Here is a 19,679-nt window from a genome sequence, read left to right as displayed (position 1 = left end):
TTTTAAGGAAGGAAATTTGAACGTAGTTGTGAAAAGTGATGCTTTTTCTTCCCTTGAAATACTGAAATGTTTCTTGGGCTCACGATGGCAATATAACCCAATACTTTAAATACGTTATAGTATTAGCAACTGACTGTGTTAAGTCCCTTTATAAATGAGTCTGTTTCCCTGGATGTCTCCCTTATCCAAATATCAGGTAAGTGTATCCATGTCAGAGGCATGTTTATCTGCTATTGTGCATGTCTGGGGCAATGTAAGCAATGCTCCTGTAATCTGCAAGGTTCAGGAGGTCTCTGACCAAAGTCCTTCCACCATTATTCTGCAACATGTCCGTTTGTCTTGGCTTATAGGAGGAGGGCTTGATAGCTGATGACTTGCTGGTTTCTGAGCAGCTCTGGGTAAGCTTGGCCAGTGTGCTGATGGAGTTGCTGCTTCATGGTGGTCGGTGTTGGGGACTGCTTCTGAGCATGATGCTGTGACGGACCTTTAGCTTTACAGCGAGTGGAGCAAAGTGTGGAGTTATTGATCAGTTTGTATCTGGAGGTTCCGTTGGCTGTGCTGTGCTGTGCCTTGTTTTGGTTCGGCCTGGGGGAAAACGATCAGCCTAGGTGGGTTGAAATATAGCTGATTTTGGCATGAGCCCCTGAACCGCATTCCCTGCTGTCCTGCGAGACCTGCCAAGGACCTGGGCCTAACACCCTCTCTGAGGTTTATGCACGGAATGCACTCTCACTCCAGCTGACTCGACAGCCCTTGTGACACTGAGATGTGCAGCTAGGAATCCACAGCACATCTGATTTGCGTGCTGGTGTGAGCTCCTTGGGGAGGTCAACAGCCTTGCAGCATAATGGATGAAGTGTTCTACTCTTAAGATCATAAGGAGAGATTTTTACAGCCTTGATGTTTCAAGTGTTTACTCAAGCCGTCCCTGAGTGGTAATTTATCTTCTCACTACGACTGTCCGCTGTGCTGCCTAACTCTCCATGTCTTCGTCTGTCCTCCCATGTTCTGTCCCCCATGCCTCACCCCCTCGTGTGGGCTGTGCCCTGTAGGAACCTGTCTATGCTTCCACTTATGCACCACCGATCAGCTCTGCCCCCACCTTGCAGTATATCGATCTTCAGCAGGTGAGAGCTTGCTGGGCCCTTTGCCATTGTTCTGCCCCCCCCCCCCCCCTAAATGTTGGGCTTTTTTTTGTGATGCCTGGATACTTTAACCGATCATTCTTACCTTACACATCATCGTTACCCTTAATCATACCCCTGCAAATGGGATCTGACTGGCTCATCTGTGAATAGTCGTCGTCGTTATCCTGTTCTGGCCACTACCTTAGATATTTCTAGCTCTTCGTCGTTTTCTATCTGACTAATGAATCTCTTTCATCACTGTTCTTAACTGGTTTGCGTCTCATTTACTGTGATTCCTGCTTTAACCATTGTGTGATGATTGCGGCAGTGATGTTCACATCATGGGCGTCCGAATGCTTCTTCGGCAGCTTGGCTGTGCTTGTTTTGAGGGATACAGTTATAACGCTTTTTTTAAATTTATTTTTCCTCCACATTCAAATGTTCCTTTACTTGAAACTTGCCTCCGGTGTGGTTACCCATGGTCTCCATGTCCCCAAAAGCAGAACCCCTCTCGTCATCCCCTGACCCCTTCTTTCTTCTCCTGGACAGGTCAAAGCACCCAGTGTTGGGGAGTCTGGCCCTCTGCAGATGGATGAGCGGCACCCATGGAGGTGGAAGGTGAACACAGCTTTGTTGTGCCCCTAATACGCGATTAACCTTCCTTTTCATTACAACAGCTGAGTTACATTAGTCCCCCATCCACCAAAGCCACTGTAACCATGCGGTTGTGAGACCAGCCTCAGAGCTTATCTTCTGGGTAGTCAGGATGGTTCATTTTACAGTTGGGTTTTTTCCTTCCCCTCTATCTGCTCGCTTTGTCTGTGCTGTTGGCACTGGTTATCAGCATTTCGTCCCGTGACCAGTTCCGTCACATGTGTGGTGGTTTGTAGATTACATACAGCTGTCATTAGGGTCATGTTCATTTTTTATTTTTTTTTTTATTTTTTTTTTTTTGTTTTGTTTTGTAGTCGTCATGCTTTGTAGTTTAGGCAGTTCTCAACTGTCGTAGCAAATTTCCCATAAGTTGGATTTATCTTTGGAGAGCATGCAGCACACCTTATAGGAAAAACATCTAAACTAAAATGAAACTCATAATATGTACTTAAGAACACATAAATGAAAAGAATGTAAATTTACGTTTTGCTCTGGCCATTCCGTCAACTCTTTCGGGTTTGTTTGCGGCGGTTCAGTTTACCCAAGTCAAGGGCTGTCCTTACTGTGGCAGTGTCAAAGTTAACAGGAGAGCTCTAGGCTGACCTTGTGCGAGATGATCTAACCTAAATACTTCTTTCTCCTTTCCAATCAGAGGATGGGACAGGAGGTTGAAGTTCCGCGCACTGAACCGCACATGACCATAGAGGAAAGAAAGCAACTGATGACGGCACGAGAGGAGGCGTGGAAGACGAAGGGCAAGGGTGTGGCCAACGACTCCACCCAGTTCACCGTGGCAGCACGTATGGTCAAGAAAGGTTGGTTGACGCTGACAGCCCTTAGCTTCTGCTGGCTTGTGATGTTCTGCTTCCTCATGGGTAAAATCTCAGCATGTTAAATGTACTCACTCAAAATCAGTGCCAACCTCCAGGTGAGGATTTAATTACACTTGAGCCGGCTAGATCTGCCACCATTTTACTGAGGCGGAAAATTGTGTAATGGCCTCTATTATCGCATTAGCAGAGGACCTGGCTGGCAGCTGTAACTCGGGAAGCTGAAGAGCCATCTGACTCTCGGTCAGATAGTACTGAGATTAGTGTCGACCAAGAGTTTATTCTGCTTGAAAGACTGTCATCAGTTATTACTGGTGTTGGTCTATGCTCAGCCTGGTCACCGCAAATTATCCTCATTCTGAAAACAGTCTAGCATTGAAGCACTTCTGCTCTGAAGACCGAGTCAATCCAGTCAAATGCAAACCAGTCAATGATTAAGAAACCTCCCTCCTTGCCTTGATGGTAGCCATCCTTACTTTGCTCGTCAGGTTGTTTCCAGGGCAACAAAGCCACCAGATGTGGAGACTTTAAACAACCCTAGATGTGTGATTGCCCAAAGCTTCATCCTAATTATTCAGCACTTCCCCAGTTCTCTTTGAGAGGGGCAGGGAGCATAAACTGCTTTCTTGTGGTGTCTAACAATTCTTAGTCTAAATTCCAAGGTGGAGGCGTCGCACTTGACAAGCTTTGAAGATCAAATAGTGAATTGAAAAAATGGGCACTGCTCATTTGTGTCCAATTATTGTGGAGCCACTTCCATAATCGCACGTTCCTTATGGGTAGTGCATGATTCTCTTTTTTTAGATGGAAATATTCAGCTCTTGCATGCTTAGTAGTTCTTGCTTGTGTTCCAGGTCTTGCAGCACCCTCTGCCATCAGCCCCACGCAGTCTCCAATTTCCATGAAAAACAAGAGTACCACACCAGCCATCTCCAAGCCCCAGGAAGGTCAGAGGTGGTCCTAATGTCGTTGATGTGTTATGATGTACACCAAGGAGGCACTGTGCTCTCTACCTAAGGATTGCAGTTGAACTCTCATTCCTGCTACCTACATGTGAACCTGAAGGAAAGGATCTTTTATGTATGTCTTCTATAGGTTCACACTCAAATGGCTTGTGTGAAATTTATGTGAAAGTGTTGGAGTTCTGACAACACATCTTCAAACTGTCAGTAATAATCTCAGTCCAAATGCCTGCTGTGACGCTGTACTATGGAGAATCTCAAGGCCCAGTTAAGGCCATGTAACTGCTAAAGCATAGCAAAGTATTCGCAACCATGGAAGTCTTTCAAGCTTTCTCAGAATTGACGGATTTTTGGTTTATTGCTTTTTCAGAAATTGAGGCCAGACCTGGAATGAACTTAGAATCTGACAAAAAACTTGACAAACTTGAATCATTCTTGGGGAGGCTCAACAACAAATGTGAGTCTGCTTCGAATTGCTTGTGAAGGGCTTGCAGACGTCTTTCATTCCCTGAGGAAAACACTTTTTTTTTTTTTTTTTCTTTTTTCTTTCCTCCAGTGGGAGGGCTTCAGGAGCCCACAGTATCTGTAACGGAGAAGTCCATCAAAGAGGTGATGAAGCTGGATGACGAGATCTTTTCAAAGTTCTACAGTCATGTAGAAGATCTCTCTCGCACGTCAGACCTCGTTGATATTGATGACGACTTTGATGCCATATTTGGTCCCCAGGTTCCAAAGTAAGCAGATGACTTTCCTGTTCAAGTGGCGTGTATTCCTTTTATAGCCGCCAAGTTTCCATGCTAATGATGATAGCAAATAGGGTAAGGACTGGGTGGAAAGGAAACTTGTTTTATTGATCTGTTTCTTAGCTTATCCATTCCTTTGTGTGGGTCCCCATTGAACTGCTATGACAGCTAATGGCAAAAACAAGTATCTCGGGATTTATTCCACTGAATAGCTAATAAGGACAAGCTTGTGTCTAACCCTAACCATCTTGCATGATTTCCAAATCCAGAGTCTCGACATTCTTAAGCTTTAGTTGTCTTCCTGGGCTAGCATGGTGATATGTCCATGACTCCACCTTGTCTTGTCCAGGCTGACCTCGGCCATGGTAGAGCACAAGCGGGCTGTACGACCTGTCCGCAACGTTCAGGCATCTCGGAACCCTCTGAAGATCCTGGCAGCACGCAAGGACATCCGTCACGAGTACACAGAGCAGCGGCTCAACATCGGCATGCTGGAGTCCCAGCGGGTGAAAGCTGAGAAGAGTAAGTCTTAGGGGTTCAGCCTTCTTTTCAGAAGAATGTGCGTGGAATTATTTAGCTGAACATCTCCTGAAATTTATTTCATCGGTCTTATTGATTTGCCCTGCCACACCCAGTGGGCAAGAACTCTGGGTATTCTGAGGTGGCACTGGCAGGCCTGGCCAGCAAAGAGAACTTCAGCAGTGTTAGTCTACGTAGCGTCAACTCCTCCGAGCAGACATCCAACAACAGCGCAGTGCCCTACAAGAAGCTCATGCTTCTGCAGGTCAAAGGTGAGGTTGACGGCCGAAGCATGACACTGAACAGATCACGAAATGACGAACACATATGCAGTTACTTATAGAGAGCACAAGGCCACCAGGTGCTGGCTTTTGTCAGCTGTAAGTTATGGAGCCAATCTTGCAGAGGCCCAGAATCCAGCTCAGTCTTCCATTCTGGTGGAGTACTAATTGGAGTGTTTGATAGAACTTCACTAGTCCTTATAGAGCTGTAATACACAGTGCAGTGTTGCAAAGTAATACAATTCCATAAATTGTTTCAGATAATGTGTTGTTCTTGTAAGGCCTTGCCTTACACAGACCGTTACTGTTCAGGCTGAAGCAAGCCTTGTTCCTCTTAGCTGCATCTTCCGCTCACTGCCTATGTTCTGAGAGACCGTTGCCCTAGAAGACTGAGACTATGTGCAGCCATATGGAGAAAACAGGCAACATTAATTTGATTTATAAATAAGATAACTGTTACGGGCTGGTCAGAGGGGGGGGGGGGGGTTCAGATTATTTATATTTTTGCTGTACAGCATAATGAGCTTATTTGTTCTAGCCATAGAAGTTGGGGTGCCTGTGTCTCTGATATATCTGGGACAGCTTGTCACATGATACCATGTCCTGATTTTAACTTGTTTTAACTTGTTTGTCTTGAATGTTCTGGCGATCAGTTTGGTGTCCGCCTCCACGCCGGGTAGGGGTGTTGACACCAAGTTGGAACCCTGAAGGGAGGACATGTGTAGAGAGAGGCCTGTATCTGATAGTAGAGTGACTGTGTTGGGGTATCAGCAGCCCGGAAGTCCCACCTTTCTTCTGCAAAGTGGTGGTTTGTCGGGGAATTGGCTCAAGGTAGCAGTAAGCATGTCTTATGCTCCCCTTTCTTACAGGCCGTCGACATGTCCAGACCAGGCTGGTGGAGCCTCGCGCTTCTTCTCTAAACAGCGGAGACTGCTTCCTCCTCATCTCTCCCCACCACTGCTTCATCTGGACTGGGGAGTTTGCAAACGTCATTGAGAAGGCTAAGGTCAGCCAGCTGCTTGAAGCTGTTTGAAGCTGTTACCCCTGTGTTTTGTGCCTGCTGAGACCCCTCCCATTTATATTCTGTCTTGCCTTTAGTTGGGTGGAGTAGTGGCTCTAAGGCTAGGGATCTGTGGCAGAAGGTTGCTGGTTTGAATCCCGTGAATGCCAGGAGTGATCCTACTCCACTGGGCCCTTCAGCAAGGCCTTTAACTTGTAATTGCTAAATCTTGGGTATGACGTTAATCTGCGTCCAAGGAGGTCCTCCAACTTACAGGGAAATTTGGGGGTTACTGGCTGGATTGGTACTCCAGCCACGGGACAAAAAACTCACACTGGCGTAGTGTGGTGCTGAGGTATCACCCACTGCATGGCTGCACTTTGCCTCTCATCGCTAAGGTGGTTTGTTTTATGGTGGGTGTAGCAATTCACTGTAGTCAATGCACACTCCATACATTTTTAGTGGTTCTTCATATCAACAAAACTTTAGCATGTGATGTTTTTCATTCCAATCCTATTTTTGTAGCTTTTATTTTTCTTTTCAGACTTGTCTCCAAAAAAATACCAAAGTGTAGGCAAGAATGCATATGTGTGCTGGGGCTGTCATGCGATGTAAAACTTCCAAAAAGTGATCAAAGTTCCACAGCGGCCCTAAGGTCTCTGTGTAGGAGCCTCACATCTATGTAAACACATTTGGCCATAGTAGATTTCGCCATCACTTAGATGACTTCCTGCAGCTGCTAGAGGAAACGGTGCTCAATTGGATGTCTAAATCCAGTTGCGGAAGGATCATTCCCTGCATTCATGCCCTATGCAGGATGGAGCTGTCTGAGGCCACATGAGAGAAGTGCTTATGATCAAGAACAGTCCCTATATGGGTTTGTTGGTTCAGCGATGAGGTTATTGAATATAGAAGTCTGAAACGACGCCTGTATGCCAGACCGCTTTGGCTTTTTGCTGAGTTCCTATTACAGTCTATGGGGTTCAAAACCCCTCCCAGAAGTGGGTGAATACTCCAGAAGCAGGAAGCTGCCTGTGTTGTGGCACAGGAAGTGACCTGCAAGGACTGCAGACTGCAGGAAACGGCATCTAACATTGATGTGCTTCCACTGTCTTGCATAGACCATGACCAAGCTCACTGACTAACAGGATGATATCCATTCCTGTCCCCATCCGTGTCCACATTTGTACCCCCACCCCCACTACCAGCTAACACAAGGCGCTGCTCCCTTTTCTTTTTTATTGCACATTTTCAGTGATTATACGTTGGCTTACCGTACACTACTGTTGAGTCTTTGTTCACTCCTGACTTGCCCTCCCATTCCTCTTTAGGCCAGTGAACTTGCCACATTTATCCAGAGCAAACGAGACCTGGGGTGCCGAGCTGTTTGCATTCACACCATCGAGGAGGGAATTAACACTCACACACATGCATCCAAAGAGTTCTGGAAGATTCTGGGTGGGCAAGCCAGCTACCAGGGTAAGTGCTATCAATTGGCTCAATCCCTATGATTTGTGATGCAAGCATTCTTGTTGAGTCTTGATAGCCGTCACATCCGTTAAACAACCCATGTGATTCATGTTACGCAAACAAAAACAGCTGATATAACTCAGCCTAATAGGGAGAGATTGAAGAACCGCAAACCAACCGAGAACTTATGTAATCAATGTTGATTTTCAGTTTTCGGATGACTGAAGCTTTTCTCAGAGTGAGTTGTGCACTATACTTTTTGGCAAGAGCTGCTTTCCTGCCCTCCAGCTGCCGGGTCACCTGAAGAGGACGAGCTGTACGAGAGCGCCATCGTAGAGACTAACTGCATCTACCGCCTATTCGACGACAAGTTGGTCCCAGATGATGACTTCTGGGGGAAGGTTCCTCGGTGCTCTCTGCTGGACTCTAAAGAGGTATGTTACAAAAAATGTATGCTCTTCACCCCTGCCTGTACTGTCTATGTTGGCATGTTTAATTTTACTTGTTTGATTTGTCACCTGTATAAAACTAGTAGATCCATCCCCAAAGTCTTCATAGACTCCATCCTCTAGACTTAGACCCAAACTTGTGTGTTTCCTAAACTAGCAACATTCGAGTATTTCTTTGGAGATGCTGCCCTGATATGCCCCCCCCTACTCCCCCCTCAGGTGCTCGTGTTCGACTTTGGAAGTGAGGTGTATGTGTGGCACGGTAAGGAGGTCACACTGGCACAAAGGAAGGTGGCCTTCCAGTTGGCCAAGCACCTATGGAATGGTACCTTTGATTACACCAACTGCGACATCAACCCCCTCGACCCAGGGGAGTGTAACTCCCTCATTCCCAGGCAAGCTCCTCCTCATCCCCTTTTGTTCGCCCTCTACCTTCCTGAGAGTGCCGCATGGCTGATAGTGCAGTATCACATATGGTGAAACCATATTGAAGTTTTTTTTGATCACAGCTAGCATGCAAATCCCATTAGGAAGACTTTTAAACAAAGTAAAAACCTAAGTGCTATTTGGGCTTTGAAAGCATCAGTCTCAGAGGACTTCTGATGTAAGCTTTAGTCACTTAGTTGGAATGGGTCTGCTTAGCACTAGAGTTGATATGAATAGCTTTTTGACCACAATGGCCTTTATCTGTTAGTTTCCATAATGCTAGTTCTGGAGGGAGCTGATCGATTTCTGCTAGCTGTCTGCCTGGAGTTACTATATGCATCACTAATATTGCTTTAGGCAGCAAAATATGTCTGCAGGGTTTGATAGCTGGTTTTGACTGATGGTTGTGCCTGTTTAGGAAAGGACAGGGTCGCCCTGATTGGGCGATCTTTGGCAGGCTCACAGAACACAACGAGACCACCCTGTTCAAGGAGAAGTTCCTGGACTGGATGGACTCGAAAAAACAGCCAGCCAAGAACGGCATTGAGAAGCCCAGTGATGAGAAGGTGTGTGTGTGAGAGAGAGATCTACAGTTTACACTGTGGCAACTAAATATTCTCACAATGTGATAACTTATTTTGATGTTGTTGGGACCATTTTTTCAATCCCCACAAGGCAAAATTCAGTTTTATAAAAGTGATTGCCATCAAAACTAAAAATGTCAACATTGTATTTTTGCTTGGTTACTTATGGTTATAGTTCGGGCTGGGTAGGGGTTATGGGTGTCGTGACATGGATTAGGGTTCTGCCCATAGAAATGTATGGACGGTCCCCCCAAAGGGGGGGTGTGTGTGTTTTCATGTTCCATATTTGGTTAAAATGGTCAGCCTTTAACCAACAGTGGCAGTCAAGTGATTACTAACTGATAAACTGCAAGGTACCCAGAGACACCTTAGCTTTAGTAAGAGCTGGGAGATTGAGGTCACTCTTTATTATCTGTTAAAATTGCTCTTTCGGAACATACTGATGAGCAGCTAACTACTCCTGTGGTCCTTCCAACATGATTTCTTTAAATATATTTGCAGAGCAATTGTTGCTTGGTATAAATTGTGGCATGTGCCTAGTTGATTAGGATGATATGCCTATGTTTGGAAGGTCATTTGTTCAAATCCTAGAGTCAGTAGAGTGATTCCATCACTGGGCCCTTGAGCACGGCCCTTAACCCCAAATTACTTCCGGGGCCGGCTAACCCTTCTTTCTTAATTGTATATCAATTAAGAATATAGGATAAAAGCACCTGGTAAATAAACAAAATGTAATAGTTATGTGTGATATTTACAAATAGTTTTGTGTATTACCCAGTCCCTTGAGCTCCTGGGCTCTGACCATCAGCCGTACGACGCCGCGCTTATGCTGCCCCAGTTACGGACGCCCGTGACGATGCTGCTGGAGGGCGTGGATGTGGGCCGGGGCTACGGTTCGGTGGAGGGGGATGACCAGCGGCGATTCGAGCTCAGCACGCTGGCCGTGGACGTGTGGCACATACTGGAGTTCGATTACAGCCGACTGCCCCGGCAGAGTATCGGACAGTTCCACGAGGGAGACACGTACGTCGTCAAGTGGCGGTACATGGTGAGCGCGACAGGTCAGTAGGTTCTCCGTTGTATCGCAAATAGGACACATATTGCAAAGTGTCACAATTGTCAAAAGTTCCCAGTGCTTCTTGAATACATTCATCACTCAGGTTTTAAAGACACTCTTTTGCTCTGGGCCTTGATTCTCCATTTCAACGGCATAAGTTAGGGATTTATCCAGCACACAAGCAGATTATGCCCCCCGCCCTTCAGACTGAGTGATTCAGGTCGTATGTCAAGTGCCTGTATTTTGCTGGCAGCGTGAAGCCTTGGCACCTGCTCTTTAGATTTACAGTCCTGCCCTTGACACCATGGACCTGAATGACCTTTTTATTTTTGTTACAAGCCAGTGGAAAATCACGTGTAGGACTACACCACCCCCCCCCAACCTTCCCTGGATAACGCACCATGCTTGTTTGAAACCGATCTTCCCTCTGTGGACCATATAAAGAGAAACTGAAACGGATCATGTTTACCTATTGCCGTGTGTGTGTAGGTGATTATGTTGCCCGTAGTGTAAACTGCCATTACCCCAAACTTAGCCGTGGGGGAGGGTTCTAGGGAGAGCTGCAGGATGGTGATTTTTGCAGTGCAGACCCGTTCGCTCGGTCGGCGTGATGGATGGCAGGTATTCTCCTCAAATGATGCAGTGTCTGGGAAGGACTGTGAAAGGTCCACCATCTTGTCTGCAGGTCCCCACCAGGTGCTGTTCTCAATCAGAATCAGATCTTTATTGGCCAAGTATGTTAAACATAGCAGGAGTTTCTCTTAGTGAGTGTGCAGGATCGACGAAGTAGTAGAGAGTTTGATATTGGGGGGACCCAACTTATAAAGAACTATGTATTCTGAGGGATAAATTTATCCAAATTAAACAGGTTTCTGTGAACTTGTCCAGTATAACATATAACACACAAGGCCATTCAACATTGTTTTTGAAAGTATGTACACATGGAATTTTACACTTTTAACGCTGTCAAGAGCTGCATGGGATAAAATGAAGGGTGAAATAAGCAGTGAGTGTAAGTAAACAGGTGATGCTAGGATGACAGCTGACTGAAGTGCAAAGTGTCTTGTTTGCAGACCAGGGATACTGCTGTGGGAACAAAGTTGTCCTTGTGCTTGGTGGTTTTGGCTTTGATGTTCATGTACCTTTAAATAGCGCTTGGTCTTTCTAAGTACTAAGCCATGGGATGTGTATGGAATGTTTGCTGTCTGACTCTCTTAATCTCTTCTGTAGCTTAGCTTGCTATTAACAATATTTGTGTCTGAATCTAGCATGTTAATTGTTTTAAGTACATCACCTAAAGACTGAGAGGTAGAAACACGGAACCCATTAATTACTTAGGGCACTTTTCCACAGCACCAGGTACCGTACTTTCGGTACTTCCATAAAGTACCAAAAGTATGGTACTACATTTGTGTCGGTTTTCCACTGGCATAAAAACTGGTACCGGCACCAAATGACGTCAGTTGGGCGGTCACTGATGTCACAAAGTGCAGTGCGGTATTTCTGTCGCTGAATTTAAACATGTTATGATCCTTCACTTTCCTGCTTCAGTTTTTTGATTTTCAAGCGCCATTTCTTCCCAGCGGCTTGCTATTACGGCAAATACTTTATTTCGAGTCGTGCATCCAAATCCCGCTGGATCTGTTCATCTGACCATATGGTGATTTAAAGCCTGTTTGTCCATCCTTCCATTTTACTTTTTTTATATTTTTGTTTCTACTTCTTATTTTGTTTCTTGCTGTTCGCTGTGTGTTTCAAAAGATGCCGGTTGTATTTTGTCTTTCAGCGGCAGGCTATTGGCATAACCAATCCACAGCAAATATGCTTACCGGTCCCACGCCAAAGTACCAAAGAAGTATCCCAGCTGGTTTGGCACTTTCGATACTGGAACTTTTGGTACTGGTATTCGACCAGAAGTAAATGGAAAAGCGAAAGTACCAAAAGCACCGTACTTTGTGTAGTGGAAAAGCCCCCTTATTTTTTGTACCCTGCAATGTGGCAAAAGCAGATTGTCCTTAAATAGAACAAGCTTTTAAAGAAATAGTTGCATTTGAGGATATCGAAAGAGATGCACTGTGGGTAATGTAGTTTTCTGTGTCGGTCCATGTGCAGTTGGGAAGAGGCAGAACCCTGAGCAGGGGCGTGTGGCGGCAGCCGGGAAGGAGAGGTGCTGCTACTTCTTCTGGCAGGGCCGGCACTCCACGGTGAGCGAGAAGGGAACATCGGCACTGATGACCGTGGAGCTGGACCAGGAACACGGGGCGCAGGTTTGTCCCACCTCTCCTCCGCTGAAGTCCCGGAACCTCAAAGCCATTTATATGAAACTTCAGCTATAAATATTCTTCAGCCATGTTCAAATGCATTGTTGGACACATCTTGAATCTAATATTGAATGCCTTTTTTAAAAAAAAATAAAAATAAAAATTGCCCCTTTTTGATGGAGGTGTATGATAAGATCTGCCCCCACCTAGGTCCAGGTACAGCAGGGTAAAGAGCCCCCCTGCTTCCTGCAGTGCTTCAGCGGAGGAATGATAGTGCATTCAGGAAAGAGGGAGGAAGAAGAGGAGAACGTGCAGAGTATGTGTCATCTGTCACCATGGGGACTATTTGTGAGGCAGGGGCGGGGCAGGGGTGTGGAAGTAGGTGTGGTCAGTGCTGCGGCTCTGCCCATGTGGGGCAGCAGGCATGGTAATGCACATCGAACTGCCCTTTGCTTGTAGAGACATGTTTTCTCATAACTTCTGTATGCAGCCTTCGCCAAATTGTACAAGCATGCAGCTAGAATCAAGATTCTGATTTTGAAGACTCCATTTCTAGCTTTTAAATGAGTGAATTGATATTTACATGATGCCACAGTGGGCCTAAAGTTAGCCTTCATTAAATCCAGAACAGCTTCTAGTATGGCGTCTGGGGTCACAGCTATTTTAAATTATCCTAAACTCATTTTTTATGACTGAGAGAAATGCAGATTTAAAAGCAATTCTCTGAATTTATAAGCCCTGTCAGTTGCTGGCTAATTTAATCGAAAGTGTTAAGTAAATAGAGCAAATCACACTGGTCCCACCCACTGACTGCATTGCCTTATTTCTCTCACCATTCAGATGAGTGGCGGCTGTACTGTGTACGCGGTGAGGTTCCAGTGGAGGGCCACCTGCTGGAGGTGGCGTGTCACTGCAGCAGCCTGCGTTCCCGTACATCCATGATCCTGCTTAACGTGGGAAAGGCCGTCATCTACCTGTGGCATGGCTGTAAGGCCCAGCAGCACATGCGTGATGTGGGCCGTACTGCCGCCAACCAGATCAAGGAGCAGTGAGTGTCGCCCCCTACAGGGAATAAGATGCACGTCAGTGTGTTTTTTTTAGACCAAACAGAGCAAATTTGCGTCCATTCCATAAACTGAGAAACTCATGTGGCTTTTACCCTCCAAAATTTAACTTTCTAATAGGGTTGGGTGACAAGGCAAAATATTTTACCACAACAATTTTTTTTTCATATTGGGTGATGTTGATAATTATGATCTAATTCATGCATCATTGTTTTCAGTAATACTTTGAGGCTCCTTTGCTGCTTAAGGTTCCCTTAGAGTTCCCCTTAAACAGATTTTCCTTAAACAGAACATGAAAAAGATGACACATTAAATGGCCTGCAAACTGAAATCTAGTTTTAATAAATCATAGTTAAATACACACAAACACACTCGCATGCATTCTAACACTAATAATATACTGACATTATGGTTTGTTTGTTTTTTCCCTCTTACTGCCTCACGGCTCTTTATAGGAGGTGGGGCGACTTGTGCTGGTTGCCAGCTACATCATATTGATACATTGAAACACTGTGTCCCATTCAGGAGCAATACAGGAAGCGACAGTTACAACAGTGACTGTAAACACTTGCATTTTGTATGTTCTACTTTATGGCAATGCTTCAAATGATGAAGTAAATTCGTAGCATTTCCAGTTAGCATCATTTTGTAGTGTGTCATAGGCTTCTTTAAATTGCCAAAGTACCATCACACCATCTTTTTAGCTGGTTTATCCAGAGTATCTCCTTTTAGGGGGGAGTGCTTTTCTCTCCTGTGACTCCTGTGCATTTACCAGAACAGCAGCATGTGCGCTGCCAGGTTATTTTAGTCAGCACTGATAATATGCCACCGCTTGCATTCTTCCTAGAGATTTTAAATTCTCTGTGGATTTCTAGTGGACTGAATATTACTGAACTTTCGTTTTGGATTTCGCTGGATGGCCCTAATTGGATGGGTTGCTTTGGACTTGGCTGCTCTCCCAATAAGATTCCCTGTTTTGACTGTGTCGTCTTTCATCTGCCTGCCTACCCTATTGCATTTACTTATTTGTTCGATAAATCCCCCGTTTGTGTGTTTACCGGAGTTTCTGCAGTTTGTGCAGCAGAAATGAAATGACGAGCAGTAACAGGAAGTGATGTCATTAAATTGAGTCTTAAATTACATCTAACTTTTATCAAGCATTTATTATATTAATATCAAGAAATGTATAATTGTGCAATAATTATTGTTTTGTCGCCCAGCCTACTTTCTAATCATTGTGCAAAATAGATGTTTTTGGATGATGTGACGCTCATCTGAAGGAGTTGGTGGCAAACTTGTGTTGAGACCAGTCCGTTAAGGCTGGAGCTTTGTGGGAATTTATAATTGAATATCACTGACCGAGGACTATAATTATTGCGTCCACAGCTTTTATTTATTACTCGGTTCGGATGCTTTCATTCATAACAGATGTGCAACTTTTTAAGCAACGTTGGGAGTGTTATGGTTCAGTGTGGGGGAATGACTTGGGCCGTCTTGGTTGGTGTGTGCTCTCCCTGGATCACAGATGCCCCCTGGAGACAGGCCTGCACAACAGCAGCAAAGTGACCATCCACGAGTGTGATGAGGGGGCGGAGCCCCCAGGCTTCTGGGAGGCTGTGGGCAGAAGGGACCGGAAGGCCTACGACTGCATGCTGCAAGGTAGTCAGAATTCAAGCATGTGGGTTAGCTTTCCATGCCCCGCCTCCTTTGGGGTGGGGGTGGGGCTTCTGCCAATCTTACTTGAGGTTCAATTTGTAAATCGGTAGTGTTTTGCCATTTTTTAAGGTTATTGTACCAGCTCATCTGCATGCCATGTAAGGTCATATACTATATTCTGATTAGCATGTGTGGTAGCTGGGAGTTCATCGCTATGGAAATGGCTCAGGGGGTATACACAAGCGCACTGACCCCACCTGAAACCTGAATGGCCCCCAGAGTGCCCCTCCTCTCTGACTTACGTATTCAAAACGTATCTTTTGGCTAATTATATGGTTGCCTTGTCTGTATGAATTATGGTCCCTCTTCTGCCTGCCGACAAACAATGTAAGAATCGCCTCTGGTATCGCTGTAGACTAGCGGGAGTGAGCATGTGCTTGGGTGTGGCGCCCAGCTAGGATGGTACAGCCATTGGTGCAGGCTGCCCATGACCCACACTGATCTCCAGCCCCTGTGCTCTCAGATCCGGGGAAGTTCAACTTCACGTCGCGGCTCTTCCAGCTAAGCAGCTCATCGGGGGAGTTCACAGCCACAGAGTTCTTCTACCCCGCCAGAAGCGCTGAGCTGGTCCACTCTCTGCCCTTCCTGCAGGAGGACCTGTACTCAGCTAGCCAGCCAGGTACTCACAGCGCCCCCTGTATCATTGACCGCATAATAGACCTGCTGGGGTAAATTGTCAGGTTGCACCTCATCACAGCAGGACGTCGTATCCTGCAAACTAGAATGTATAATTTACTAGACACAGCTTCTATTCCAATAAGCTTATTGATGCTTGTGTGTATATGAACCTCTGAGTTAACTTCTGAAAGTTAAGAACATACAAGTTATCAGCTTGGCTGTTCTGGCCTGTATTGAAGATATGGAAAAACAAACCACTATGGCTCTGTGTAGATAAGGTTCTTTGTCTGGTTCTTTATTCCATGCTGTTCCACAGCCCTGTTCCTCGTGGACAATCATCACGAGGTGTACCTGTGGCAGGGCTGGTGGCCGCAGGATGCTGAGGCCACGGGCTCTGCCCGCATCCGCTGGGACGCAGATAGGAAGTGTGCCATGGAGACCGTGCTGCGGTATTGCAAAGGTATGTTCCAGATACATTCCAGAATAGTCAATCATTGTGAAATCAAACAAAGGAATTCGATAGAGAGGGCGGCATGGTGGTGCAGTGGTTAGCACTGTTGCCTCACACCTCTGGGACCCGGGTTCGAGTCTCTGCCTGGGTCACATGTGTGCGTGTTAGTTTGCATGTTCTCACCATGTCGTCGTGGAGTTTCCTCCGGGTACTCTGGTTTCCCCCCACAGTCCAAAAACATGCTGAGGCTGATTGGAGTTGCTAAATTGCCCGTAGGTGTGCATGTGTGTGAATGGTGTGTGAGTGTGCCCTGCGATGGGCTGGCCCCCCATCCTGGGTTGTTCCCTGCCTCGTGCCCATTGCTTCCGGGATAGGCTCCGGACCCCCCGCGACCCAGTAGGATAAGCGGTTTGGAAAATGGATGGATGGATGGAATTCAATAGATTAAAATGATGGGGGCAAATTTGCAGGAGGGCTGACATCCCTTCTCTACATGTTTCTAGAGTAGATCTGACCTAACCTTTTTGGTCCTTCTCAGAGAAAAATGAGAAGAAGCCCCCCAAGGCGTATCTGATCCACGCTGGTCTGGAACCCCTTACCTTCACAAATATGTTCCCCAGCTGGGAGCACCGAGAGGATATTGCTGAGATCACAGAACGGGTGAGCATAATCGAGAGGCCTACCTAACTCTAGTTCTATCACAACCGAGATGAATGGCCATTGTGTGGTTACCCCCTACCCCGGTCCTACCAGGAAGCCGAGGTGTGCCAACAAATCATCCTAGTACAGGACGTGCTTTCCCGGCTCTGCAAGGACAGCTACCCACTGACCGAACTACAGGCACGCCCCCTTCCAGAAGGTGTAGACCCTCTTCACCTGGAGCTGTACCTGTCGGACGAGGACTTTGAGGTGAGGCCTGGCCCAGTTGCCTTACCTGTGTATGACTGACACTCTACCGTCTCTTCAGCAAGGTAGACTGTGACATTAGTAGCTGGTCTTTTTAATTCAATGCTTAAGGACACAAGTGAGTAGCAGAGCTTGCTTGAGAGGTTTCAGCTGATGAACTTGTTCCATTACACTGACTGACCAGTGAAATAACGGTCAGATATTGCAAATTTGTCCAAGAAATAAATGTGCAATCAACAGCAAAGCTTTGACCCAAAGTCATTTTGCCAGACTAAATCTGCCATCCTGTACTTTTTGACCGATCCTTCCGTTTTGTTGGTTCTTGTAAGTTCGTATTGTTGAGTAATTGTTTTGGTATAAAGCTTGTGTGTTAGAAGGCCAGAGTGTCTGAAACAGGGTGAACCTGGATCTGTGTCTGAAGGGTCTATTTCAGGGTCTATTTCAGGGTCTTCATTGTGCCCAAGCTTAATGCTTCACTTCACCTTTCAGGGCATAGGGGCTTCTGGGAAGGTGAGTTTTTGTTGCAGTGAGCACTGGTGGTCCCACACACTGCATCCCCAGTCATGGGTGACCTTCCCCTTCCTTTTAACCCATCACTTCTGACCCCTACTCCCCACCATCTCTAACCAAGGAAGGCGTGAATTTACTGCAGTGCACCACCGGTGCTCTTCCCGGTGCTTATCTTGCATGGGTTATTAAGCGTTTGGGTTTGATGGTGTTTGAATGTAGATGTTTCCTACATCTGAGATTAGGGACCACATGCGTGAAGAACTCTGACTTGTAATCGTGGATTCTTCTGAAATACCAAGTGGGCTTCACCTTAAAAATGAAGCATGACACTCGTGTGAGTTTGTCATTTCTGACCTCATGAACTCATTTGATGTTCCACAAACTACTTGAACTGGTATTTATTGGCTTCTAAAGGCTATAATGTGTGACAGTTTGCCTTCCCCTTTTTTAAAACGTTGCACTGCACGTGATGGATTTCAGTCCTGAGGTGACATGTCAGTGTCGTAAGACCCAAAGCTGATACGTCCGTGTGAATTTAAGAAGCTGCTGAGGAATGTGAAGTTTTTACCCCGTCCGATGGAAGGCAGACGCTAAACTTGTCGAATCGAGCAGGAGAGCCATTGACCTTTTGGGAGGATGGCACTGTTTCCTGTGCATTTATTCTCTGTTCTTTTACTCTTTTAATCTTGACCGTTTGCTTTGGCAGAAAGCTCTGGAGATGACGAGGGAGGCCTTTGAGGCACTGCCAGGCTGGAAGCAGGTGAAGCTGAAGAAAGCCAAGGGACTGTTTTAGGCCATCCTGGCCTCCCAGCACCCCGACTGTCGCTGGGGTTACTCTTGGACCCTATCTGCCACTAAGATCACTTTAACCCCTTCCTGCCAAAGCCCTGATTGGATGGCTCAGAGGCAGACCCTCCTGAGTGGCTCATGGCGTGAGGTGGGGAGGGAAAACCAATTGGGAATGTCCATCTCCAGAGGTGTGTCAGCTTCCTGCAGCTTCCTTGTCGTGTTCTGTTTTTATTTTTAATTTTTTTTTTTCCTCCTCTTCTGGTTTAGTGAAAGAACCCTAATGCTGATACTGGACTCGGCATATTTTTATTGTTTTTTTTTTTTTTTGATTATATATATATATATAAAAAATATATAAAATGCGTAGTACCTCATGCACTTAAGTACCAGCCGCACCGTGTGCTGTTTGCCTCTCCGAGAAACGTCTCTAAGGTTAATTTTTTTTGTGTGATTGATCGTGGTTTTCACCATAGAAAAGCAGAAGGAAGTGTTTTGGTGTTCAACATGTGGAAGGATGCTGCCCCCTGTTGGAGTATTTGTGCAACTTGCGTCATGTCCCGCTTCCTGCAGTATGACTTGTCCTTGGCTCTCTTTGTGTCACGCCAACCCCTCCCCCCCAACCCCTGGCCGCACCCCTTTAACCTCTCGGATGCTGAAGTCAAAGAATTTTGTATTAATGGCATGGGCTTACTGGAGGAGGCTGGGGTTGGGGGAACAAGTGTTTCTATATGAATTCTATAATGTACAGTGCCTTGCTTTTGTGTACAGTTTATATACAAAAGGATATTAGTCTAAATTTTGAAGACTTTCTTTGTGATAAAGGAAATGGTGAAAAAATAAACGCTGAATATTGCGAAAGTCAGTTGTTTGTGGTCTATCATGCATAAAATGCGTTCTGTGATTAGTACAAGGACAGGGCAAGAAATGCATTTGCTGGACTTGTTTTCTGCTGTGAAACTGGGCCTTTTTTTAAGGTAAGACAAATTACCTTGTGAATATTTAGTGGGGGGCAGGTAGAATGAAATGGGGGAATAGCTGCTCCTCCCCCACCTCCCCAATTCCTCAATGGCCTTTTGGTTATTTTAGGGATGCTAATTTTCTCTCCAACCTTTGAAAACCAGCAGGGTTACCCCATCCTTTGGTCTCTAAACTTACCGTTCAGCTGCAGGACCTGTTTCTATGATGGCCAGCAGGGGGTGCTGGAGGACTTGTAATCACAGCAATGAGTCTGTCCCAATCCTGTGTGTGGCAACTGAGCTACA

At 45.9% G+C, this 19,679-nt stretch overlaps 1 protein-coding gene across 16 annotated transcripts in view; it reads left to right on the top strand.

Annotated features, from left to right (window-relative positions):
• svila (supervillin a) overlaps positions 1-19,275 on the top strand; it is a 72,100-nt gene extending 52,825 nt beyond the window's left edge. For 12 of the 16 annotated variants that reach the window (XM_048980049.1, XM_048980059.1, XM_048979890.1 and 9 more), the window contains 25 exons: positions 351-398; positions 1,053-1,127; positions 1,677-1,745; positions 2,434-2,596; positions 3,466-3,558; positions 3,944-4,030; positions 4,130-4,307; positions 4,666-4,838; positions 4,952-5,107; positions 5,986-6,122; positions 7,448-7,595; positions 7,875-8,020; positions 8,255-8,430; positions 8,880-9,027; positions 9,824-10,106; positions 12,215-12,369; positions 12,574-12,679; positions 13,204-13,411; positions 14,953-15,086; positions 15,607-15,762; positions 16,078-16,221; positions 16,751-16,872; positions 16,966-17,121; positions 17,608-17,628; positions 18,335-19,275. In XM_048980049.1, coding sequence (XP_048836006.1) covers positions 351-398; positions 1,053-1,127; positions 1,677-1,745; positions 2,434-2,596; positions 3,466-3,558; positions 3,944-4,030; positions 4,130-4,307; positions 4,666-4,838; positions 4,952-5,107; positions 5,986-6,122; positions 7,448-7,595; positions 7,875-8,020; positions 8,255-8,430; positions 8,880-9,027; positions 9,824-10,106; positions 12,215-12,369; positions 12,574-12,679; positions 13,204-13,411; positions 14,953-15,086; positions 15,607-15,762; positions 16,078-16,221; positions 16,751-16,872; positions 16,966-17,121; positions 17,608-17,628; positions 18,335-18,421 — 3,369 coding nt within the window. In that variant the 3' untranslated portion in view covers positions 18,422-19,275. The remainder of the gene's footprint in view (positions 1-350; positions 399-1,052; positions 1,128-1,676; positions 1,746-2,433; positions 2,597-3,465; positions 3,559-3,943; positions 4,031-4,129; positions 4,308-4,665; positions 4,839-4,951; positions 5,108-5,985; positions 6,123-7,447; positions 7,596-7,874; positions 8,021-8,254; positions 8,431-8,879; positions 9,028-9,823; positions 10,107-12,214; positions 12,370-12,573; positions 12,680-13,203; positions 13,412-14,952; positions 15,087-15,606; positions 15,763-16,077; positions 16,222-16,750; positions 16,873-16,965; positions 17,122-17,607; positions 17,629-18,334) is intronic. The other 4 variants (XM_048979967.1, XM_048979997.1, XM_048979816.1 and 1 more) reach the window with 4 other exon arrangements.
• Positions 19,276-19,679: the final 404 nt, after the last annotated feature.

The sequence above is a fragment of the Brienomyrus brachyistius genome, chromosome 1 (assembly GCF_023856365.1).
Source record: "Brienomyrus brachyistius isolate T26 chromosome 1, BBRACH_0.4, whole genome shotgun sequence".
In the NCBI taxonomy this organism is placed as follows: domain Eukaryota; kingdom Metazoa; phylum Chordata; class Actinopteri; order Osteoglossiformes; family Mormyridae; genus Brienomyrus; species Brienomyrus brachyistius.
The sequence above is the reverse complement of the archived record's forward strand: the minus strand, read 5'-3'. Positions and strand labels throughout refer to the sequence as shown.